The 22420-nt window shown below is 38.7% G+C and overlaps 3 protein-coding genes across 3 annotated transcripts; all 3 read right to left on the bottom strand.

Annotated features, from left to right (window-relative positions):
- Positions 1 to 6937: 6937 nt before the first annotated feature.
- Positions 6938 to 7630, bottom strand: LOC126708261 (protein FANTASTIC FOUR 4-like). The gene has a single exon (XM_050408065.1). It carries the CDS (start codon positions 7628 to 7630, stop codon positions 6938 to 6940), a length of 693 nt encoding a protein of 230 aa, XP_050264022.1.
- Positions 7631 to 15123: 7493 nt separating this feature from the next.
- LOC126710028 (uncharacterized) lies at positions 15124 to 15942 on the bottom strand. Its single transcript, XM_050410410.1, has 2 exons — positions 15552 to 15942; positions 15124 to 15455 (listed from the first exon to the last, which is right to left on the bottom strand). Exons 1-2 carry the CDS (start codon positions 15840 to 15842, stop codon positions 15393 to 15395), a joined length of 354 nt encoding a protein of 117 aa, XP_050266367.1. The 5' UTR covers positions 15843 to 15942; the 3' UTR covers positions 15124 to 15392.
- Positions 15943 to 15998: 56 nt separating this feature from the next.
- Positions 15999 to 20918, bottom strand: LOC126708260 (uncharacterized). Its single transcript, XM_050408064.1, has 4 exons — positions 20898 to 20918; positions 19068 to 19493; positions 16610 to 17692; positions 15999 to 16517 (listed from the first exon to the last, which is right to left on the bottom strand). Exons 1-4 carry the CDS (start codon positions 20916 to 20918, stop codon positions 15999 to 16001), a joined length of 2049 nt encoding a protein of 682 aa, XP_050264021.1.
- Positions 20919 to 22420: the final 1502 nt, after the last annotated feature.

The raw sequence follows: 22420 nt of genomic DNA, 5'->3' as shown, positions 1-22420 counted from the left end.
GTAGTGTAAGCTTCCATATTGCAGTCCACAACTTCCTTTGCGCACATCCCCTTGAAGTTCCTACCCGATTGCCATCAATTAGAAGCTTCCTAGCCTCATGATAAGCTGACTTAACTGTGAACAACCCCTTTGAATTCTACAGCCAAATTATATCATCATTCACATCCCTTCGGCTCAATGGAATTTGACAAATAGCTTCTGCCTCCTCCCTGTGAAAATTAGCCATAACTTCCTCATTCCTCCAAATATGTAAATCCGATTGATCAAACCAGCAACCATCATTCCTTCTGCATCTTCGTGAATCAGATGTAAAATTCTATTTGTTGGATAGTTGGGAATCCTCCTATCTTTGAGAACATTAATTAAGAGACCACTTCCCACCCTCCAACAATGTCCAGATAATAGAATGGGTTGTGCAGCCATCATGCTTCTCCATACATATGAGCAGTTTGGTGAGACTTTAGCATCAAGGAACGATGACCAAGGAAAATACCTTGCTTTGAAACATTTATAAAGCAAAGAATTATTGCATTGAACCATTCTCCACCCTTGCTTGGCTAATATAGCTAGATTAAAAGCTCTTAAATCTCCGAACCTCATTCCTCCCTCTTTTTTTGAAGCCGTCAATTTATCCCAACTCTTCCAATGAATTTTTCGTTCATTCCCCATCTGATCCTACCAAAACTTTGCACACAAAGCATCCAATTTATCACATAATTTCAATGGGAGTTGAAACACACTCATTGTATATGTAGTTATGGATTGTGCCACAGCCTTGATTAGTATTTCTTTACCAGCTCTTGACGACATCAAGCCCTTCCAACCTTGAAGCTTCTTCCATATTCTGTCCTTCAAATATGAAAAAGTGTGATACTTAGCCCTCCCAACCAAGGTTGGTAAGCCAAGATAAGTTTCAATTCTATTCACCTCCTTTACTCCCAAAATCTCCAAGATCAGTTGTTTCTGGCTGTCTGAAGTATTGCTACTGAAATAAGCTGAAGACTTTTCTAAATTTATGCTTTGCCCTAAAGCTCTTTCATAACTTTGGAGGATCTTTGCTATAGTCTCTCCCTCAGCCTGAGTTGCCTCACAAAAAAGCAAAGAATCATCTGCAAACATTAGGTTAGTGACTTTTGGTGCACCTCTGCAAATGGATACTCCTTTAAGGCTCCCTTCTTATTCTACTTGGTCCAGCAATGTAGTGAAACCCTCTGCACACAATAGGAATAAGTATGGTGATAAAGGATCCCCTTGCCTTATTCCTCTAGATGGGTGAATCATGCCATAAGCTTTCCCATTCACCAGAATAGAAAAGGATGGTATCATTACACAACTCATCACCCTTTCTATCCAAGTAACATGAAATCCCATCTTTTCCATAATACTCTGCAAAAAATGCCACTCAACCCTGTCATATGCCTTGTTGAAGTCTAGCTTCAATGCTAAGGATTCATTCTTCCCCTTTTTTCTTGAATGCATAGTATGGAGTGTCTCAAAGGCCACCAATACATTATTTGTGATCAACCTCCTTGATACAAATGCATTTTGAGTGGGTGAAACAATTTGAGGGAGTACCTATTTCAATCTGTTGGCCAATACTTTGGAAATAATTTTATAAATCACATTACACAGGCTTATTGGTCTAAAGTCAGACATTTTCGTAGGATTTTTAACTTTAGATATAAGCAAAATGTTTGTATGATTAATTTTAGGTAGCATATTCCCATTATTTAAAAAATCCAACAGAGCTAGAACTACATTATCACCCACAACATGCCAAAATTTTTGATAAAATAGAGCATTCATACCATCAAGTCTTAGAGCTTTTGTTGGTCCCATTTGGAATAGAGCCACCTTCACTTCTTCAGCAGTAAATTCACTGGATAGAACCTCCCGCATATCAGTTATGTTGCTCTAAACTGCATTTAGACACTCCTCCATCTGATCTCCCACACTAGCATGAAAGAGAATATCAAAATAGGCTAAAGCAACTTCAACCACCTCCTCCAAATTCTCCACCCACTGCCCATGTACATTTTGGATACCCCTAATATGATTTTTATTTCTCCTTTGTGTGGCTATAGCATGAAAAAACTTTTTATTTTTGTCCCCATGTTTTAACCAATTTATTCTAGATCGTTGAGCCCAAAATATTTCCTACTTTTGTAATTACTTATCCATCCTATTGCTCAATTCTAGGTATTCGGCCTTCGCAGCCTCTGTAGGTTCAGCTTCATTTAAAAAATCCAGCTTCTTTTGGAGTTCTTTAATTGCTCTAATATCTGGATCAGTGGATGATGAACCCCAGGCCAAAAGCTCGGCTCCACATAATTAATTTTTTCCTGAACAAATGCTAACCTGAGTCTATCCTCACCTTCTCTTCCCCAAGCCTCCTACACTACCGTTTCACATTCACTACTAAGTAGCCAAGATTCTTCAAACTTAAAGCACCTTTCTCATTTTTGCCTTGACTGAACATAAGTTTGAACGTGGAGCATAATGGCTAAGTAGTCTGATGCATGTGTGGGCAGATGTATAATTTTGCTCATCTGAAATTTCTCCATCCATTCTTTGTTTGCCACCCCTTTATCAAGCCAAATTTTGGTTTTTGCTTCCCCAGGTCTCTTATTACTCCAAGTGTAAGGATATCTCGAAAATCCAAGGTCTTGAAGATGACAACAATCCAAGGCTTCCCTAAAAGCTTCAACCTGTGAATTTTGTGGCTGTCTTTTGCTCTTCTTCTCCTATGCATGCAGGTACGCATTAAAGTCCCCTATAGCCACCCATGGCCCCTCCACAAAGGTCTGTAAATACTTCAATAATTTCCACGAATTTTCCTTTTGCTGTGCCGGCCAACCATAAAATCCAGTCAAATACCAGACAAAGCCATCCTCCTTTGTGATTTTAGCCAAAACATGGTTAACAGTGAAATTTATAACCTCCATCAGAATATTATTTTTCCATAAAAATGCTAACCCTCCACCCAAATCAGGATGTTTGACAATGATCTTATTCTGAAACAACAAATTTCCATACAATTTCTCAAACCCATCCTTGTCCAGTCTTGTCTCCATAAGAAAATAGATCGTGGGAACTTGCTCCCTCATAATCTTACGAAGGCTTCGACTTGTCCAAGGGTTCCCAAGCCTTTGGCAATTCTAGCTTAACAACCTCATGGCTCTCGGCAAGGGTGGCTCTCCACCCTCGCCGATATACAATCAATGCTTCCATCCTCACTACTCACTTTCCCTCGTTTGATAGCTTGGACATCAATCTACCCCTCCTGCACTTCACGTGAATCTCTTTTTCCCAATCCAGGTATAATAATGGCCTTAGTTAATCCACCCAACCCGAAGTCCATCCTATTGATCTGAGTCCATGTTCCTTTGGGCTTAGAATTACTTGGCCCAACTATGTCCGACGTTGTGTTACTATCAAACATTGCGTGATTATGGATTTCCACGGGAATAAAATCTAATTGTCCCTCATTATGATTGATCCGATCTAAGCCCTTATCAACCCCAGCATTTATTTTCGTGTTTGACTGTCCAGTGAGCATATTTTCCAAACCTAATTCCCTTATTTCAAGCCAAAGGCCTTGTAGCTGAATTGGCATCTCCCTATGCACAAAGTGCTTGGGGGTCTAGGAGGGGAAGGGTTCGAGTTGCGAGGTTAGCAGCATATTGTAATTATTTCTCAAAAAAAAAAAAAAAATTCCCTTATTTCAACATTTAACTCCTTTACGTTAGCATGACATTTATATTGTGTGTTATTCCCATGCACATTTTCAGTGTCCATCCCTTGATTCACGGAATAACCCTTATCCAAACTACTAGGGTTTTCCACGCTTATCTCCCTCGCCGCCGTCCGCTCTTGTAACACACCTTGTATCGCCTGGCCTGAGCTTTGCTTTGCCGTACTTCCATTACTCTTTTCTGTGTGGGACATAGGGTTGGTATTCTTGCATGTTGGAGCCCTTGGACGACTCCCAGTTGCCTTTAGAAAATCACCATATTGATATTCAACCCATCCACCTTGTTTCTCAACTGCATAATAGGCTGCACAGTGCTTCAAGTCATGACCTAGGATTCCACAAAAGTGAAAAAACATAGGCAATCTCTCGTATTTGAATGACACCCATGTCCTCTCACCATCCGATCCAGCAATAAAACCACCTCGATGTAGAGGTTTTGTTATTGGTAGAGACATTCGTACTCTCTTAAACATATTTATATCATCCTTCCTGTTCCTCCGTTCAACCTCTTCAACCGTACCTAGCCTACTCCCCACTTCCCTCACTACTTGAGATGAGATCATATCAAATGGTGCATCCCAAATTTGGACCCAAAGGGAGGTAGATTCCATTTGAATATTTCCCATAGTCATACCCTTCTTCCACCTTTGCAATAATAATAGTTGATTGTCAAAAGACCAAGGACCTACTCTCATGATCCAATCCATATCAAACTCTGATTGGAATTTGAATTGAAAGAGATTCGGTCCCACTTCTAAAATCTGCAATGAATCATTCAATCCCCATGCTTGTCTTATTGTATTCTTTGCCACCATTCTATTAAAGGGCTTGCATGTAAGGAACTTCCCAATCAAACTCGGATTGCAACTCTCAATGGCATCCAACCTTCCCTTATCTGAGATGGAGATAATTTCTTCCTCCTCAATTGTTAACTTCATCCTCTCCAATCTATCAGCTACATCATCGTCCATTTTGTCTCAAAAAAGATGAAAAAACTACCCTTCACACACTGCCAAGGGAGAGAAAACTCGTGCACTCACGAGAGAGAGAGAAAGCTCCACGAGGGAGAGATTCCTTAATAATTCTTTTAAAAATAATTTGATAAAAGATTTCAAAGTGCTTCTCTTTGTATTAAAACTAGGCTAATGTTACCGACCTAATCACTTTCCAAAAAACTTCCAAAAGTTCTATAAAAAAAAAAAACCATAATCTTGCTCTTTATTGAATTAAAAAAAATAAATAAATTCACACAAAAAAAAAAAAAAAATTGTGCTATGCTTGGGTTGCAAAATAGAACTAACCTCTCTGCCCCCAGTAATTATAATATTGATAATTCATTCAAAATTACCATAATATTGATTTAGCCGTGCATGGCTTTCATTTGAGTTTGGGCTGGCTGATTGTTTGGGTTGGAGGCATAATCCGGGATTGGGCTTATGTCAAAATTTGGCTTGAGTTTAAAGGACTAAGTAAACCTGGGCTAAGTCACACGAGTCGGATCCGAGGAAAGTGGCCTAGTTTGTGTGAGACCTGGACCTGGTTGGGCTCAATTTTGGGCTAGGACTAAGGGCTAGCTTAGCAGGCTTGAGTGGTTAGTTGCAACCTTGGACTGGGCTTGAGTTTTGTAAGGGAGCTGGGTCCAAGATTAAGTGGGCCTAAGGCTGAATAAGTTTAGTGTGTGTGTATTTATATATATAGATTTTTTTTTTTTTTTTTTATAACAATAAGTTTAGTATTTGATTAGTTCATTTCCGTAAAAAAAAAAAAAAAAAAAAAAGAAGGTATTTGATTAGTTCATCAAAAAAAAAAAAAAAAAAAAGTTTAGCATTTGATTAGGTTTAAGAATGTTCCGGGTTTGGGCTCACCGTTGGGCTTGGACCTAACAAAACGGGTAGGACCCAAATTGCTGGATCGGGTCTATTTTACTTAAAGCACGTAGCATTTATATTTTTAACCAAACCCAAGATTATAAAATTGCATAATGAGACCCCAATATTCAAAATTCAACATTTTTTTAAACTAAAATTTGGGCTGCTTAGTTTTTTAGTTTTTTTTGTATGTTTTTTAATTTTTTTTTCAATCTTTCTAATCATTTTCATTGAAAAAAGCATCTTAGGTTGCGTTTGGATTGGGATGAAAACTTCTGCGTCTGCGTTTACGTTTTTTTTTTTTTTTTTTTCACGCGTTTTGGAGCGTTTTGGGTGTTGCGGCTACTGTTTATGCACTGTTCAATGAACAGTAGCTGCAAACTTTGACTTTTCAAATTTTTTTGGACCAATCACAGCACATCGTGTACTGTTCACGGACCCACAAATTTCACTTTTCAGCAACTTTTTCATTAAAAATGGGTCCCAAGATACTATTCACACATTTAAAAATTATTTCGCTACAGTGTTTTTCAGTTTTCAGTTTCAGTTTTCAGCTGTATCCAAACGGACCCTAATGTATGTTTGGATCCACGTTTTCCTGCGTTTGCTGCGTTTTTTTTTTTTTTTTTTTTTTTCACGCGTTTTGAGTATTGCGGTTACTGTTCAATGAACAGTAACCGCAAAAGTGGACTTTCTGCCGTAAACAGTGCACATATGCACTGTTCACGGACCCACAAATTTCATTTTTTTATCAATTTTTTCATTAAAAATGGGTCCCACAGTACTATTCACATATTTAAAAATTATTTTGCTACAGTATTTTCAGTTTTCAGTTTTCAGTTTCAGCAAAATAAGTTCTATCCAAACACACCCTTAATATCTGTTAGCACTGTAAGTTAGAAACGGCGCTGTGTTATTTAACTTCTTTCTATCTATTCCTCAATTGAAACGGTGTCATGTTGAATCGGTACTGATTTTTATTATAAGTATCTCAGCTGTTAAATGAAACAAGTGCATGTAACGTGTATTACTTATAAACCTTGTAATGAAAGAAAAGATGACATTTTAGCTTTAGACTGCCGTTTCAAAAATTGTAAAACGACACCATTTGGGAGATCTAAAACTTCATCTTCTTTCTTTTTTTGCTTTTAAAAATCATCTTAGCTCAGTTTAGAGTACAAAAAGATAACAAGCTAAGAAACTCTTCTCACATGAACCCACAAAACTAGACTAGACTAGACTAGACCACATACAGAAAAGGCTAAGCTTAAATTCATAAGTTAAATACATACATTACTCCCTCACAAACCCACTTTCACTTTTCTTCATCTTCTTGTAATTGTTCTTGTTCTTGTTCTTGTTTTTCAAGAACTTGCTCATCAAGCTCTTCCTCAGTTTCTTGTTCATCATGGGCTGGAACAGGTTGAAGAATAGGGCCACCACCTTCTCCATGATGAGGCCTAGTATGCAGCACACCAGTTGAGCTCAAAGGTGGTGGGAAAACAGTACTCCTACATTCTTCTTCATCATTATTCTTTGATGATGATGAATCTGGCTGCTTCTTTGGAGAATTGTTGTCAGTACGAATTTCTTCATTTTCGAGGACAACACTACCTGTTTCTTCTTCTTCTTCTTCATCATTATCATCATGGACAGGCCCTTGAAGAATAAGGCGACCGCTTTCTCTATGAGGCCTAATACGCAGCACACCACTTGAGCTCAACGGTGGTGGCAAACTCTTACACTGATTATTCTTCTTGGACGAATCTTTCTGCCTCTTTGGAGTATTGTTTTTAGTACAAATCTCTTCGCTTTCAAAGACAATACTCCCTGTCTCATCTCCTAGGATTTCGGTGCACATTTGAAGACTATTTTCACTTAGCCTCAAAAAACTCTCGTTGGTAGTGTAGGAATTGCCATCGTTAGCCTGGGAATTGTTGTTGGTAGTGTTGGTTAGAGCTTGGAGGAAGCTCCAGCCACCTGAGTCTTGGGGTTCACTTGAGTACATGTTTTCACAATGGAAATATGGGGAATGTGAATGAAAATCAGGAGATTGAAATTGAAGATATTGTGGGTTGAGAGAGAGAGCTTTGTTTGCATAAACGATTATAGTCAATTTTTATATCTGCTGAGATATATAGGTTGAATTATGTCAAGGAAGTTTCATTAACAAAGCTGCATGCAATCATAAGGTTGAGCACGACTGCGCAAAGACCTTGGTTTTATATTTCTTATCTAAACTACAAGTCGTTTTTGTATTATTTAGATGTAAAAACATGTCGTTTGTTTATTTTATGTATCAAAGCACGTGTTAGTCGTATCCCTCTTAGTGGAGTTAGTTAGGATAGGAATTAGCCGTTATTAACAGCTAGTTAGTTAGTTAGTCATGTGATTATTCGTTTAATTAATGAAACTCTCAAGATCAATCTTGTTCTATAATTAAATCTAATAATCTATCTATCATAACTTAAAGTGTAACCAGTTGCTAAACACTAGCTCAGCTTAGTTTAATTGGTTCATTTATTCTTAACTTGATTTGGATGATTTTTTTTTTTTTTTTTTTTGCAAAAATACTTTTTGTCCCTACATTTTGGGTCATTTTTCACTTTGATCCCCACATTTTTTGAGCTTGTATTTTAGTCCCGAAATTTTGAAAATCATTTTCAATTTAGTCACTACTATTATCTCACTAACAAAAATTACTTATGTGACGCACACAATGCACAACTGGCATGTTAGACAATGACACAAACGTAACCATTAAAATAATAATAATAATAATAATAATAAGTTTCACTTGAATTTTAAAAAAATTTCACGTTAACGTTTCTAATAAATAAAAAAAGTTTCATCAGACATATTGATGGTTGTTGACGGTCATTTTGGGGAAGCCAAATAGAAAGAAGCTCAACAACACGGGCAGAAAAAAATTGGTAAATGGATAGAAAAAACCATTAAGCTCAAGCGGCAGGAATAATGGATCACAAGTCCATGAAATAGACAAATGGGCCTTGAGGAAGCAAACGGGCTTAAAGAAGCTTGGAAAGAGAGGAATAGCAAACTCATGGGCAATATATGATGTGAAAAAGTGAGAATGGTTCACAGTAGGCCCAAAGTAATGCAAGTAAAGAAAGTAAGGGGTTGATGGCAGGCCTATGAGCCCCAAGGATGAAGGATAAGGTAATTGGGCCGGGGAAGTCCAAAGAAGTTAGTAAAAAACCCATAGAAATGCAGAGTTAGGAAAAGGGCCAAGGAAACCCAAGGAAAGCAAATGGGCCAAGAATGCCCAAGAGAAAACAAATGGGACGCAGTAGCCCGTAAGCAATACAACCAAAAAGGCCCAAATGACTATACTGAGTCATAAGTAACAAGCCATAAAAGGCCCAGCAGGCTTGGACCAAATAACATCACAGCAGGAATAGCAGAGTGATATGGTAGGAAATAATGGCAAGGCTACGGAAAGAGTAAAAGGATAGGCTAGAGAAAAGGAAGCCCACAATCCTACAAAGCCCAGCCCCAAAGGGAGCAAGGGCGCAAAAAATATGAGATCAGAAAACAGCCCACGCCATAAGAAGCCAAGAATGACTGGCAGAAAGTGCAAACAGGTCTCTAGATCATGGCAAGCGCCTGAGCAGCAGGCAAGCTTTGAACGAACATAGAAGTAAAGTACGCACAAGGCCCAGGCATCACCAGCCTGTATCCAACCAATACTTGTGGTGAAGTCATGGTTCAGAGGTAAGAGGCATGGTTTGGCAGTGGGGAGAGGGGAAAAACCTATTCTGAAGTTCCTGCTTAGGCTCTTTTGGGGGAAATGTCCTGTTGAGATGACATACCGCCCAAAAGAAGTAAGGGTAAGTGGGAACCACTAGGTGCATGCCATGAGGGATAGAGAGAGAGAGAGCACCCACACCATAACAGGTAAGGATGTCACAGCAAACAAACAAACAAAATAGTCCTATTTGTCTGGTGGTAAGAGTGGCACAACCAACACAGATGAACCAGTGGTGGTCGACAAGTACACCTAAACTAGACAAAGGTGGATAAAGGTTAAAATAGTAAAATCCGATCACGATAGGTACTATAAAAAAGGGGACCCTAGCCGTGCACAGGGATCATAGGAGGGGGGGGGGGGTGATAGGAACTTAAAAGAAAACCACGTAATAGAAAACAAGCATTGAGAAAAGAGAGGAAAAAGAAAGATAAAATAAAAATTAGAAAATAAGGAAAGAAAAACAGAGAGTTAGATCGGCAGGCTTGCATCAATAGATTGATTCTCTCTCTCCCTCTCAAAGTTCTGCTCTCTATCAAAGGAAAAGAACCTCTGTTGAACATAAATCATTTAGGCCCATTCCCTCAAAGTAATTAATTTCACTCCCTAAGGAGATTATTTGCATTGAGGAAGTGGTTTCCCTTCTCGGTTTCAAGCTCCGTAGTGTCACTTGGTGTGACAGACTGACTTTCCCCTCTTCTTAATCCAAGAAACCCATTGCTATTATTTTTTGTTATTTTTTTGTGTACGGAAGGTACTTCCTGCCGCTCCCTTTTTTTATTTATTATGTCTAGTTTTCCTCTTGTGTTACCTTTATTATACTTGCCTGCCATAACTCCCTGTAATAGCTTTGCCTATCATGGGTATGTGATCAAAACCTGGCAAAAAGGGGGATAGTTTGTGCACAAGTCGGATTAAAGTGAGTTGCAGTTGGACCGGTCTCAACTCCCTTACTTAGAATACTTGGGCCCAGTACCGCAAGAAGCAACCCAGCCCAATATTGTAAAAAAGGCCCACAACAATGGTTTATCTCAAACATACAAAATTGATTCAAAATCACAATAAAAAGGCAGGTCCTTTATATTGAGCATTGTATAAGTAACTCATGTCAACCTATTCCGTAGGATGAAATTGATGTGTTTCAAATTGAAGAAGCTATAAAGGGCAAGGCCATAAGAAAGACAATTACATGGCCATGCTTGATGCTAATAGTAAAAAAGACTTGAGTAGCCAAGAAAAATCAATTTTGTCCAATGATTTGGTTGTCATGTTTGTCACGACCAATTTCACAGACATAATAGATCAATATTTTGAGCCATAACAGACACAAAACAGGCTTCTATAATCATTCAGGTATTCAACACATTAAAAGTCAGGGATGGTGTTATGTGCATGCACATGTGAGTGTGTGGACACAATGAACCCCAAAAAAGAAGAGCAACAATTTAGGAAACCCGCACTAATAAAACCCCAAGTTTTAGCAACCCCACTTCAAAAATTATGATGATAGAATTAAATTGGCACATTTCCAAATTTGATCCAATTGGGAATAAAGAGTCATTTGGATATGTGAACTCTACATCACAGCGAGCATATGTATATTAATAGATGTGTTTGTATTAGTTACGGAAAATGAAAAGAAGGGAATGGTAGAAAGAATGGACAGGAAGCAGAGGGGAAAAATGACAAACTTCTTTAGTGTTTAAAGGATGGTAGGAAAGAAAGTAAAAAATAAAAAGCATTTCTAATTCTAGAGCTATAGACTAGACACTTATTACATACAGTTTGCTTAATAATTGTGGAAATCATTTGGATAATTGGATATGTGAATACATTTTTCACCTTATGAGTACATTAATAATCTCTTTCATGTAGTGTATGTTAAGGACATATTTTATATAATTGACTACTCTTTTAACAAAATGCACTTTACTTGTAATTGGGTAAATCTAAGATGGGTTTAGTACTTCAAGAAACAAAAGTTCAAGTCAAGTATTAAAATCATGAAGATTGGACCAAGAAACAAGTGAAGAAAAACTATTCTTTAAATCTCAACAGATATCTTGACAGAAACAGTATTTATTGAGATTTAAGAATGAAACTCGACAGAAGCTAAATCTATCAAGATCTACAAAATCAAAATTTCCAAATCTGATTTTTGGCTCTATTTGACATGTATGTGTAGGGTTTCTTTTCTCACAACCCTAGACATATATATGGCTTATTTTAAACGCCATTATACATGGAGAACACATGCAGAAAGTGACCTAGTGCCTTATTTTCTTTGCAAGAAGTTACTGCATCTTTTGCGCCTTAGGGTTTTGTAACCAAGTACTTCTTGATCTTCATTGTTGATGAAGTGAAGAACTTTGCAGCCAATAACATCTTTAACTTGCTGGAGTTAGTCACACTGGGATCCGTGCAAAAGGGTAGCATTCATATATTGAAGAGTTCAGAGGTTCTGAAGCAATAGAAGGTTTCTGCTATAAGTTCATCTACAAGGATTGTAGAGTCTAGGGACAAAAGTTTTGTACTAGATCTAAAACTTCTCTTTACTATAGTGAATTGCTTTTTGGGAAGGTTTTCCCCTAGGTTTTTTACTGTGAAACTAGTTTGTTTCATTAGTTTTTCTGAGTTATCATATCTTGTCTTATTTACTATTCCGCTGTGCATGATATTGATATAATATTGATGTTTGTTTGTTTTAACAAGGTTTATTCATAATAAATCTAATTAACAACTTGGGTTTAAAACTTGTTAATTCTATCAACCAGGGTCTAAAACTCCTCTCTTAATCTCTGGCTTCCAATCTTTGATTTGTTTTTTCAGTTTCAGTTCTTAATTTTTTGCTACGGTAGTTTCTTGTTTATGAGGCAAACTTGAGACCATCTGGGCTGATTTGCTCAATTCCAAGATTTGGTGGTGCACCTCGTGTTTGAAATCTTAAAAATTAGAACAGGGTTTGGCTTACCTCTAGTACTTTTTTAACTGGATATGTCCTTTTATTTTAAATATACAATTGCAAGTGATAGTGGGTTTCAATCTTCACATTTTATTTAGTTAGTGGGTGATGTGACAGTCTCTCATTAAAATAAAAGGAGATTCCTTTTTAAAAAATACTAGAGGTAAGTCAAACCCGTTAGAACACAGACACCTATTAGAGCAACTAGACAGGGATAACACCAATGCCACTTCAAGTTTTCTTTGTTCTTGCAAGTATTCAATTGATTGATCAACTACTAATATTTGATTCATCATAAGAAATAGTCTCTTGTTTTAATAAAAGGGGTCTAACATTTATGATTTATGGCTACTTAAGTACTTAGCCGCAATACAAGAATTAACCATGTCTTACTGCCAAGGTTTGTAGCTTAATGCTTAGGGTTTTGGTGTGTGTAGATCGTGAATTCGAACCATTACAACAATGGTATAACTGTTGTCCACAATATGAAATTACAAAGTCCTAGATGGAATTAAAGATAAGACTCTAACTCAGCCTAACTAAAGTTTATTACCATACAAATTAATTAACCCCACACCATTAGGACTTCTAGTTGTAATGAGTAAGTTTATTTGATAAGTACTGCATTCTTTCTAATTAAAGTTTGCTTGGCAAAAGAAATATAGATCCAAAAGGGAATGGAAAATAATAGTTTAAGTTAATTATTTTTTTACTTATACTGTAAACTTTATTTACATATATAATATAAAGAGGAAATGATGATATCTTGTTTCATTCATGGATCTACCAAGACAAATTACTTTAATAATAGGGATAATTACAAATAACCCACCTGTGGTTTGGGCGAAAATCACTTTGCCCATCCGTGGTTTGAAAAGTATCACTTAACCCACCTGAGGTGTGTTTCCGTCACTCTCCGTAACCCACCTCGGTCTCTGCCGTTACAAAAACACCTTTTAACCCCAAAACAGAACATAACGCGAATCAAAACCCCCAAAACTCAAACACTTTTCGAGAGAGAGACCCGGGGTGCGATCAGCTTGTTCTTCGTGGTTTGGAGCGAGTGGAGAGGGAGAAAACACTTGTTTTGCATCATTGAACCTAGGCAAGGTATGTGTGACTGCTGTTCATCTGCATTTGGGTCGTTCTTGATTTAGGGTTTCAGATTTTGTTCAAGTGTGAACTTACTGTGTGAAAGTCTAAATTTGTACTTCCCAAGAATCGTGTTATGTTGAGATGTCTTCATCAAGTGGTAATTTCTCGGGTTCATGTGGACATATGTGCAATGAGCAGACTTGTGTTTTGAGAACAAGTTTGAGTTTGTACAATTTTGGGAGGAGGTTTTTGGGTTGTAGCCGTTATAAGGTTGGTCCTAAGTGTCCTTTCTTTGTTTGGATTGATAACCCAACCTGTCCTCGTGGGAATGAAACTGCACCTTTGGCTCTAGAAAAGATGTCTAGGCTTCAGACTGCTCTCCAACTTGCAAATGAGAGAGAAAGGACAGCTCTGGAAACGGCAGAAGAAGCTAGGCAAATGACAGAAAAGGCTCTTGAAGAGGAAGCCAAAGCCAAGAAGAGGGAGAGAAAGGCTCAAGCTATCTGTGCAAAAGCTAAGGAAAAAGCCATTCTTGCTGAAGAGGAGCAAAGAATGTGGAAGTTTGCATGCATTTTGTCACGGATCTTTTTTGTTATTGTTATGTTGTTGTGTTTTGGCTCAATTGAGTTCTCTGGAGTGAAGAGACCTAGATTGTTACCCCTGAAGTAGTTAATTGGTTAGTAGATAGTTATGGCAATGGTGTTAATGAATTTGCATTGTAATAACACTAGCCTACTGATGTAATGTTTTGATGTGTCAATGAATGAAGAATTGGTCAATTATTGAGTATTTTGTGCATATCATAACAACCATTTAATGAAAGAAGTAATGGTCAATTATCAATTTGGCTATGCATACCATAACAACCATTCCACAATAAAAACTTCCATACACTATATTAGAAAAATATACTTGGACACAATTTGTAGTAGCAATAAATAAACTTCCATATAATTTGGCTGTGCATACCATAACAACCATTCCACAATAAAAACTTCCATACACTCTATTAGAAAAATATACTTGGACACAATTTGTAGTAGCAATAAATAAACTTCCATATAATTTGGTTGTGCATACCATAACAATCATTCCACAATAAAAACTTTCATACACTCTATTAGAAAAATATACTTGGACACAATTTGTAGTAGTAATAAATAAACTTCCATATAATTTGGTTGTGCATACCATAACAACCATTCCAAAATAAAAACTTCCATACACTCTATTAGAAAAATATACTTGGACACAATTTGTAGTAGTAATAAATAAACTTCCATATAATCTAGTTTGGACAAATATTGTTCCATACAAACTGTAATATCACAACTTCCATATAACAACCTGGAGTGTATTGTACCTTAATTACAAAAAAGCACATTCCAAGGCCAGCAGTGACTGTTTTTTACACTAATTAATAATTACAAAAAAGCACATTCCAAGGCCAGCAGTGATTGTTTTTTACACTAATTGATAATTACAAAAGGCCAACAGTGGTCTTCACAAAAAAAAAAAAAAAAACAAAAAGGCCCACATGTTCCCACTAGCTTTACTCCCAATGCTGGCATGCGTACCCACTAGCTTCATTCATTTCTTGCATTTACTCTTTCCTCTTTCCACCCACTGGATTCATTTTTGGTGGCCTTTGTGTAGCAAGCTGTCCTCTAGTCCTCACACCACCAGTGCTCCCATTTGCATGTGAAGGCTACAAAATAAAAAATAGATCCACTTGTTAAAAAATATCCCAAGCTACACAACCATCCAGGACTAAGTTACCTGTGAAGAACTTGGTAAGGTATCCCAGGTCTCCCTAGGTGTGTGAAACTCTGGTTGTGAGGAAGAGAACCATCCTGCTCTCTTGTGAGATGGCCTAGGTTGATTTCCTTGCTGTAAGGATGAAGGCTGAGTGGCAGACATCATGTTATAGGTCTGGGTAGGCTGCTAGGATGGTGGCTGAGGTGCAGGCTGAGGTGCAGATCTAGGTGCAGGCACCCCTTCCCTTGCCTGCAACAAAATTCAGTTTCAATACAGTGTTTATCGTAAGTTTAAAAACAAGTTTTTTTTTTTTTTTTTTTTGCCATTTAAATCCTAATTACTTACAGCTTTTTCTCTTTGAAGTCTCTGTCTCCTCTGCCATGGTGTCTCCCCAATGATGCCAGCCTTGCACCCTCTTGAGTTATGCCCTTCCTTTTTGCATTTCCCACATCTTACAGGTCTGTTCTGTCTACTTGCTTTGTAAGGGTTCCTAGGCTCATCAGAAGCCCTCTTTCTTTGCTTGGGTGGTCTGCCTAGTGGTTTGTATATGTGAGGTGCCAGGGGAGCAGGCTGTCCAGTCTCAGCCCATTCTGACTGACCAGGCATGGGAGGAAGTACCTCCTTGTATATCTCCATGTAAGTTTCTTTGAAGTAGCATGGGTGGGTATAGTCTTCTGGTGTCTCAATGTTTGTATAAATGGCTGTTATGGCATGTTTGCAGGGAATGCCATTTAAATCCCAAGACATACAGCTACATGTCTTCTTCACCAAATCAACTACATGCCTCTCATACTAACTGCCTACCTCATAAAGGAAACTACCAGCTGGGGTAGCACTAAACGCCTTACTTTCAACCTTCAATTTCTCCAACCTATCTTGTATGCTTGGACACAACTTTCCAGCATACTTCTGTATCCCTTCCCTTTTTGTGTAAAGCCTAGTCATAAGTCTAACTCTAATCCACTCCAACATTGCCAAGATAGGCTTGTCCCTAGACTTCAATATCATTGCATTAAAAGACTCACTCAAATTATTTACCAAACAATCTGTTAAGGCCCTAGGAGTGAAGTGTGACCTTGTCCACTGTACAGGTGCAATGTTTGCAAGATACTCATATGCCTTTTCATCCAAATCCCTTATGTACTGCATGCATCTCTCAAACTCCCTTACTGTTGTGGCAGCAGCACACCTCCACAATGCATCATTCAGCTCCAATCCCTTGTGATCAACTTTGAAATTGTTATAGATGTGTTTCACATAGTATCTATGCTCCACGGTAGGGAATAGTGTCTCTATTGCAGGTATAAGCCCCTGTAAATAAGCAAACAAACAAACAAAACAAGTTAGTTTAGCAAACAAAGTCAACTATTCAAGTGTAACTGAACAAAACAAAACTTGCATACCTTTTGCCTATCAGAAATGAAGACCAACTGAAGCTCCTCTAGCCTCCCTATATCATCAGCAAAAATTTCCAAAAACCATATCCAAGACTCCCTGGTTTCTTGTTCCACAACAGCCATGGCTACTAGAAAAATGTTGTCATTTGCATCCTTGGCAGTGGCAGATAAGATTTGCCCACCAAATCTGTGCTTTATGTGACAACCATCTAAACCTATAAATGGCCTGCATCCACCTAAAAATCCTACCTTCTGAGCATTGAACCTAACATACATCCTCTTAAATTTTGGCTGGGACGTCTCCTCAGCCATTTTTGTTTGCAGTATAACTCTACTCCCCTTGTCTACAATGGTTATCATTTGTGCATAGTCCCTAAGGACACCATATTGCAGTTGCTCATCTCCATTTATCAAATCCTTTGCATTTCTCTTTGACCTATACACTTGGTTCACACTTAGGTCAACAAATAAATTTTGCATCACATGGTTGTGTACACCACTCACTTCCCAATTTAGATTTTTGCTAAAATCCTCAATGAACCTCTTAGCAACATAAGCTGATGTTGCTTGGCTGTTTTTGAAAGACTTGGGACAAGTACAGTCATCAGTCAAGGTCTTAATTTGAAATGTTAGCTCTCCACTTATTTGAGATGCATAGCATCTCCACTCACACCCATTCTTGCAGTGAACTGATATCTTAGTCCTCTCATTAAGCTTGAATTTGATGTCAATAGGTTTTTTGATTGCATACTCCCTCAAAGCAGCTCTGAACACCTTTGCATTAGGGAACTTCATCTCCTTCTTCAGTACAACATTTCTCATGTCACTCTTAGCATTAAACTCTACTTGCTCAGGTACCTGCTCATCATTAGACCCATCCATGCTTACCAGGTCATCCTCAAGGGCTGGCTCAGCCCACTCAGGGTCTGTGTGGGGTGCATTGCTTGATTCTGGGTTTGTATTGGGAGCAGAACATTGTGGAGCTGAGTTTTGAGCAGCAAATACATCATCACCAAAGCCATCCCCCTCTAGGCCTTCATTTAGCCAATCATCATCATCATCATCATCATCATCATCTATTTCAACATTCTGTTCTTCATCTCTTGCATCAATGTCAACATCCTCAACATCTTCTTCATCATCACTCTCATCATCTATATATATATATATATATATATATATATAACCGAAGCCTTTGCTGGCACCACAATTTTCCACGTCAGCACAATATTTAAAAAATAAAAAATAAATAAAAATTATAACTCCTCAAAACCCTAGCAACCTTACCCCTCTCTCAAGTTAAGAAATATAAAGCCACGGTTTCTGCAAACTCTCTCTTTCTCCAGACGTAGGAAGCCCTAAAACATTCAAGATCTACAAAACCCTAGCAACCTTACCCCTCTTTCAAGTTAAGAAATATAAAGCCACGGTTTCTGCAAACTCTCTCTCTCTCCAGACGTAAGAAGCCCTAAAGCATTCAAGATCTACAATGCACGGTATAGATTTTAGCTTATAAAGTTCAGATTTCGTAAGGTTAGTTTTGTTTATATATTAATTAATACATAGTACTTTGTTCACCATTGAATACTCATATAATCAATTTCCAATTCAGTGTTCAAGAATTAAACCAAAATTCTAACTGTGCTATTATAAAATATTATTATTAGTATGAATTTTATGGAGTTGCGGTGTTCAAGAATTAAACCAAAATTCTTTTAAATTATCTATAATATTTTGTCCTCTGAAAATTTTATCTCTTTGATTTTAGTATATTGTGTTTCTTAAGCTATAGAGAGATTTTCTTTGGTTTCTGCAAACTCTCTCTCTCTCCAGATGTAGGAAGCCCTAAACGCACGGTATAGCATTCAAGATCTACAACTCACGGTATAGATTTTAGCTTATAAAGTTCAGCTTTTGTAAGGTTAGTTTGTTTATATATTTAGTCCTTACGTTTAGGTTTAGGTTTAGGTTTAGGTTTTAAGAGATTTATATATTACTATTATGTGGCTGAATTTCCCGTGACATCAGTTTTATGTTTTTAACCAAATACATTAGGAAAGCAAGAGAAGGCGCATAAATATTTAGTCCTTACATTTAGGTTTAGGTTTAGGTTTTAAGAGATTTATATATTACTACTATGTGGCTGAATTTCTCGTGACATCAGTTTTATGTTTTTTTTTTTTTTTTTTTTAAATTTGTTTTATGTAAGGTTAGTTTGTTTACATCAGTTCTTTATTTCAAAGATAAGGCTTTTATTTCTACCGCAAGAACTATTTATGTATGTATCCTTTGCAAGCACACATGAACTTAAATTGTCTTTTAATATATGCATGCTTTATTATTTTCTAATAGTTTTCCCGTGCATCGCACGGGTTAGCGACTAGTTATTCTCATCATCATTCTCATCATCTTCATCATCATCACTATCCAATTCTATTTCAACCCTTGCTACATCACCACTTACATCACCACCTGCATGACCACCTACACCATCTGCCACTCCCCCTCCATCACCACCTACACCACCATCTGCCACTCCCCCTGCATCAGGATACTCAACTGCCAATGGCTCCACATCTATGTCAGTATAGATTATGATTTTTTCAACATACCATGCCTTATGAAGGTTAGTCATGTTTACGACATCTGTATTTGTTTCTATGTCTCTTAAATCATGCTGTAGATCACCATCAGGAATTAAATACTTATATCTACTGTGTTCCTTAGGAGCACCAACTAGATGGCATAAATCCCGAATTTCAAAGTAACTCAACTTGTCAGGGTCAATCTCTGTCAGTAAACGTACAGACCCACCCACATATTGTATGGTTGGCTCCTCCACAAAACATCCCCCAACATGAATTTCAAGGTCAAATGTGAAGTCAACCATCTGCAATTAAAATAAGTATTTTGTTTACACACTGACATGCAGAAAGTGACAAGAAACCAAAAGAGACAACAAGCCAACAAATTGACAACAACACATGGACAAAGGACTACATAAAGCACATGCAAAACCAGATTCCCAACAAATTCATAGGGACCACACTACCCATAATTCACAAACAAGTGCAATCATTGACAAATAAACTTGATTCTTTCAGGTATATGCATTATAGAAACAACCATAGCAAAATGCATATCCTAAGCGATTCTACACATAAATAGCAAAATGCACATTTAACATACAAAAAAAATTTTATTGTGCAGATGAACAACAAAACCTAACTACGTGGATGGGTCACCATAAAAAAATGACATCAAGAACCCAAATGCAGATGAAAAACAATCACACATACCTTGCCTAGGTTCAATGATGCAAAACAAGTGTTTTCTCCCTCTCCACACGCTCCAAACCACGAAGAACAAGCCTGATTGCACCTTGGGTCTCTCTCTCGAAAAGTGTTTGAGTTTTGGGGGTTTTGATTCGCGTTATGTTCTGTTTTGGGGTTAAAAGGTGTTTTTGTAACGGCAGAGACCGAGGTGGGTTACGGAGAGTGACGGAAACACACCTCAGGTGGGTTAAGTAATACTTTTCAAACCACGAGTGGGCAAAGTGATTTTCGCCCAAACCACAGGTGGGTTATGTGTAATTATCCCTTAATAATATCTAATTTGGTTGATTTTAGACCATTAGTGGGGGTGGGAACCCTTTTTGTATAATCTGTGACAATGCCAAAAAAATAAAACTCACTTTTTAGTCACTTTTCAATAACACAAGCAAAGCTTACCCATTAACAGAAAGCAATAATTCATCCATTTGTATCTATTGCCCTAATATTTTCAAGATTAGCTTTGTTTGTGAAGGGGCAAAATTTAGCTCAATGGACTTTCACGACATTGGGCCTGATGGATTCGAGCCCATGGGCCGGCAACGGTAGAGCCCAGTGGCCTATAGTAGTTCCATACTCTTGGCGCGCACGTGTGGTCTCCAAGGAAACTAGAAACCTAGCGCAAGGAACATTCCGGAAAATACGCGCGCTGATCCCCTCTACAAGGAAATGTCTTATCCATCACGTTTGGGATTACTCAAGAGGATTCCCATAAGGAAAAGACTTCTAGTCCAAGGAAGAGAAGCCGACTTTCTTCTACTATAAAAGCTACAATACTCTCGCGAATCAAGGTACGCATAATTTACCCTCTCTAGCACTCTAAAGTTGAGAACAATTCTAACTTGACTGTCGGAGGGTATTTGGTCGACACCACACCGGTGCCCACGGCGAGATCACTTCTTTCTTCTTGCAGGTTGTTAGCTGGAGCGAGCGTGGATTGTGCTGCTCACTGGTGATATTACGGCATCATCAGTTGGCGCCATCTGTGGGGAACGCGAAAAGTTTAAGCCAGATCATCGCCTCCCGGACATAAGAGTCGCATGGTACTCACTTGCTCGATGGCTACCACCAACAACGCTCAAGAAGACGATCCACCGAGATCTACTGCATTAGAAAGGCAGGTCCAGACTCTCATGACAGTAGTAGAACGACTCACAAAGCAGAACCACGATCTAGAGGAGCAGCTACGACAAAGGGATGTAGGACCTAACCTTCAGGAGCAAAACCAGGAAGGTAACAGTGCCGAGCAAAGGGAGCAGGAGAAGCCTGAGGGCAGCAATGCCCCAAGCCGACCAGAGCGGTAAAACGTGAGCCTTCCGTCTCTCATTGATTTTGCCCCCCCCTATCGTCACCGAGATGCAGGCGATGAAGGAGCAGATGGAGGTCATGATTGACGCCCTCAAGGGGCGAGTATCTTCTGATCTCGACGATTTAGTGAATAGAACCGACTCACCATTCACCGCGTCCGTCAACTCATTCCCCCTGCCACAAAAGTTCCAGATGCCGCAGATCGAAAGTTACGACGGGGTCAAGGATCCACTCGATCATCTAGAGACCTTCAAGACCCTGATGCACCTTCAGGGCATACCAGACGAGATCATGTGCAGGGCGTTCCCGACCACGCTGAAGGGGCCTGCGAGGGTCTAGTTCAGTAGGTTGACACCAAACTCCATCAATACGTTCAAGGAGTTGAACGCCCTGTTCACCTCACACTTCATAGGCAGACATCGATACAAAAAGTCCACCGCTTGCTTAATGAACATCAAGCAGCGAGAAGACGAGACGCTGCGAGCCTACATAACTCGTTTCAACAAACAAGCCCTTTCGATCGACGAAGCCGACGATAAAATCCTCGTAGCCGCCTTCACTAGCGGGCTACGGAAGGATAAGTTCTTATTTTCTTTATACAAGAATGACCCAAAAACCATGACGGACGTTCTCTACAGGGCTACCAAGTACATGAATGCAGAAGATGTGCTGCTGGCCCACGAGGAAAGGCCTAAGAAGATGGAAAGGCAGGAAGACACGAGACAAGACAGAGGGCGAAAAGTCGCTAAAACCGGGGATCAACGTGATGAAAAGTGCTCCAGACCCCCCCACTGGAAGGTTCACCAATTTCACCCCGTTGACCGCCCCAATCGACCAAGTATTGATGCAAATCAAAGATGAAGGAGCATTGACCTTCCTAGGAAAGTTGAAGGGAGACCCCAACAAAAGACCGAGAGACAAGTATTGTCGCTTTCACTGGGACCACGGGCACGACACAACTAACTGCTATGACCTAAAGCAGCAGATTGAGGCCCTGATCAGGCAGGGGAAACTACAGAGGTTCGTCAGCAGGGAAAGAATTGATACACCAGAAGAACAGGTTCCACGAAGGGAGAACGATCGCCCTAGACCGCCCATAGGAGACATACGAATGATCGTAGGAGGTACAGCTGCAGCCGGATCTTCCAAGAAAGCCCGCAAAACCTACCTCAGGATG

The sequence above is a fragment of the Quercus robur genome, chromosome 12 (assembly GCF_932294415.1).
Source record: "Quercus robur chromosome 12, dhQueRobu3.1, whole genome shotgun sequence".
Lineage (NCBI taxonomy): Eukaryota > Viridiplantae > Streptophyta > Magnoliopsida > Fagales > Fagaceae > Quercus > Quercus robur.
Note: the sequence above shows the minus strand (reverse complement) of the source record. Positions and strands in the feature narration are given on the sequence as shown.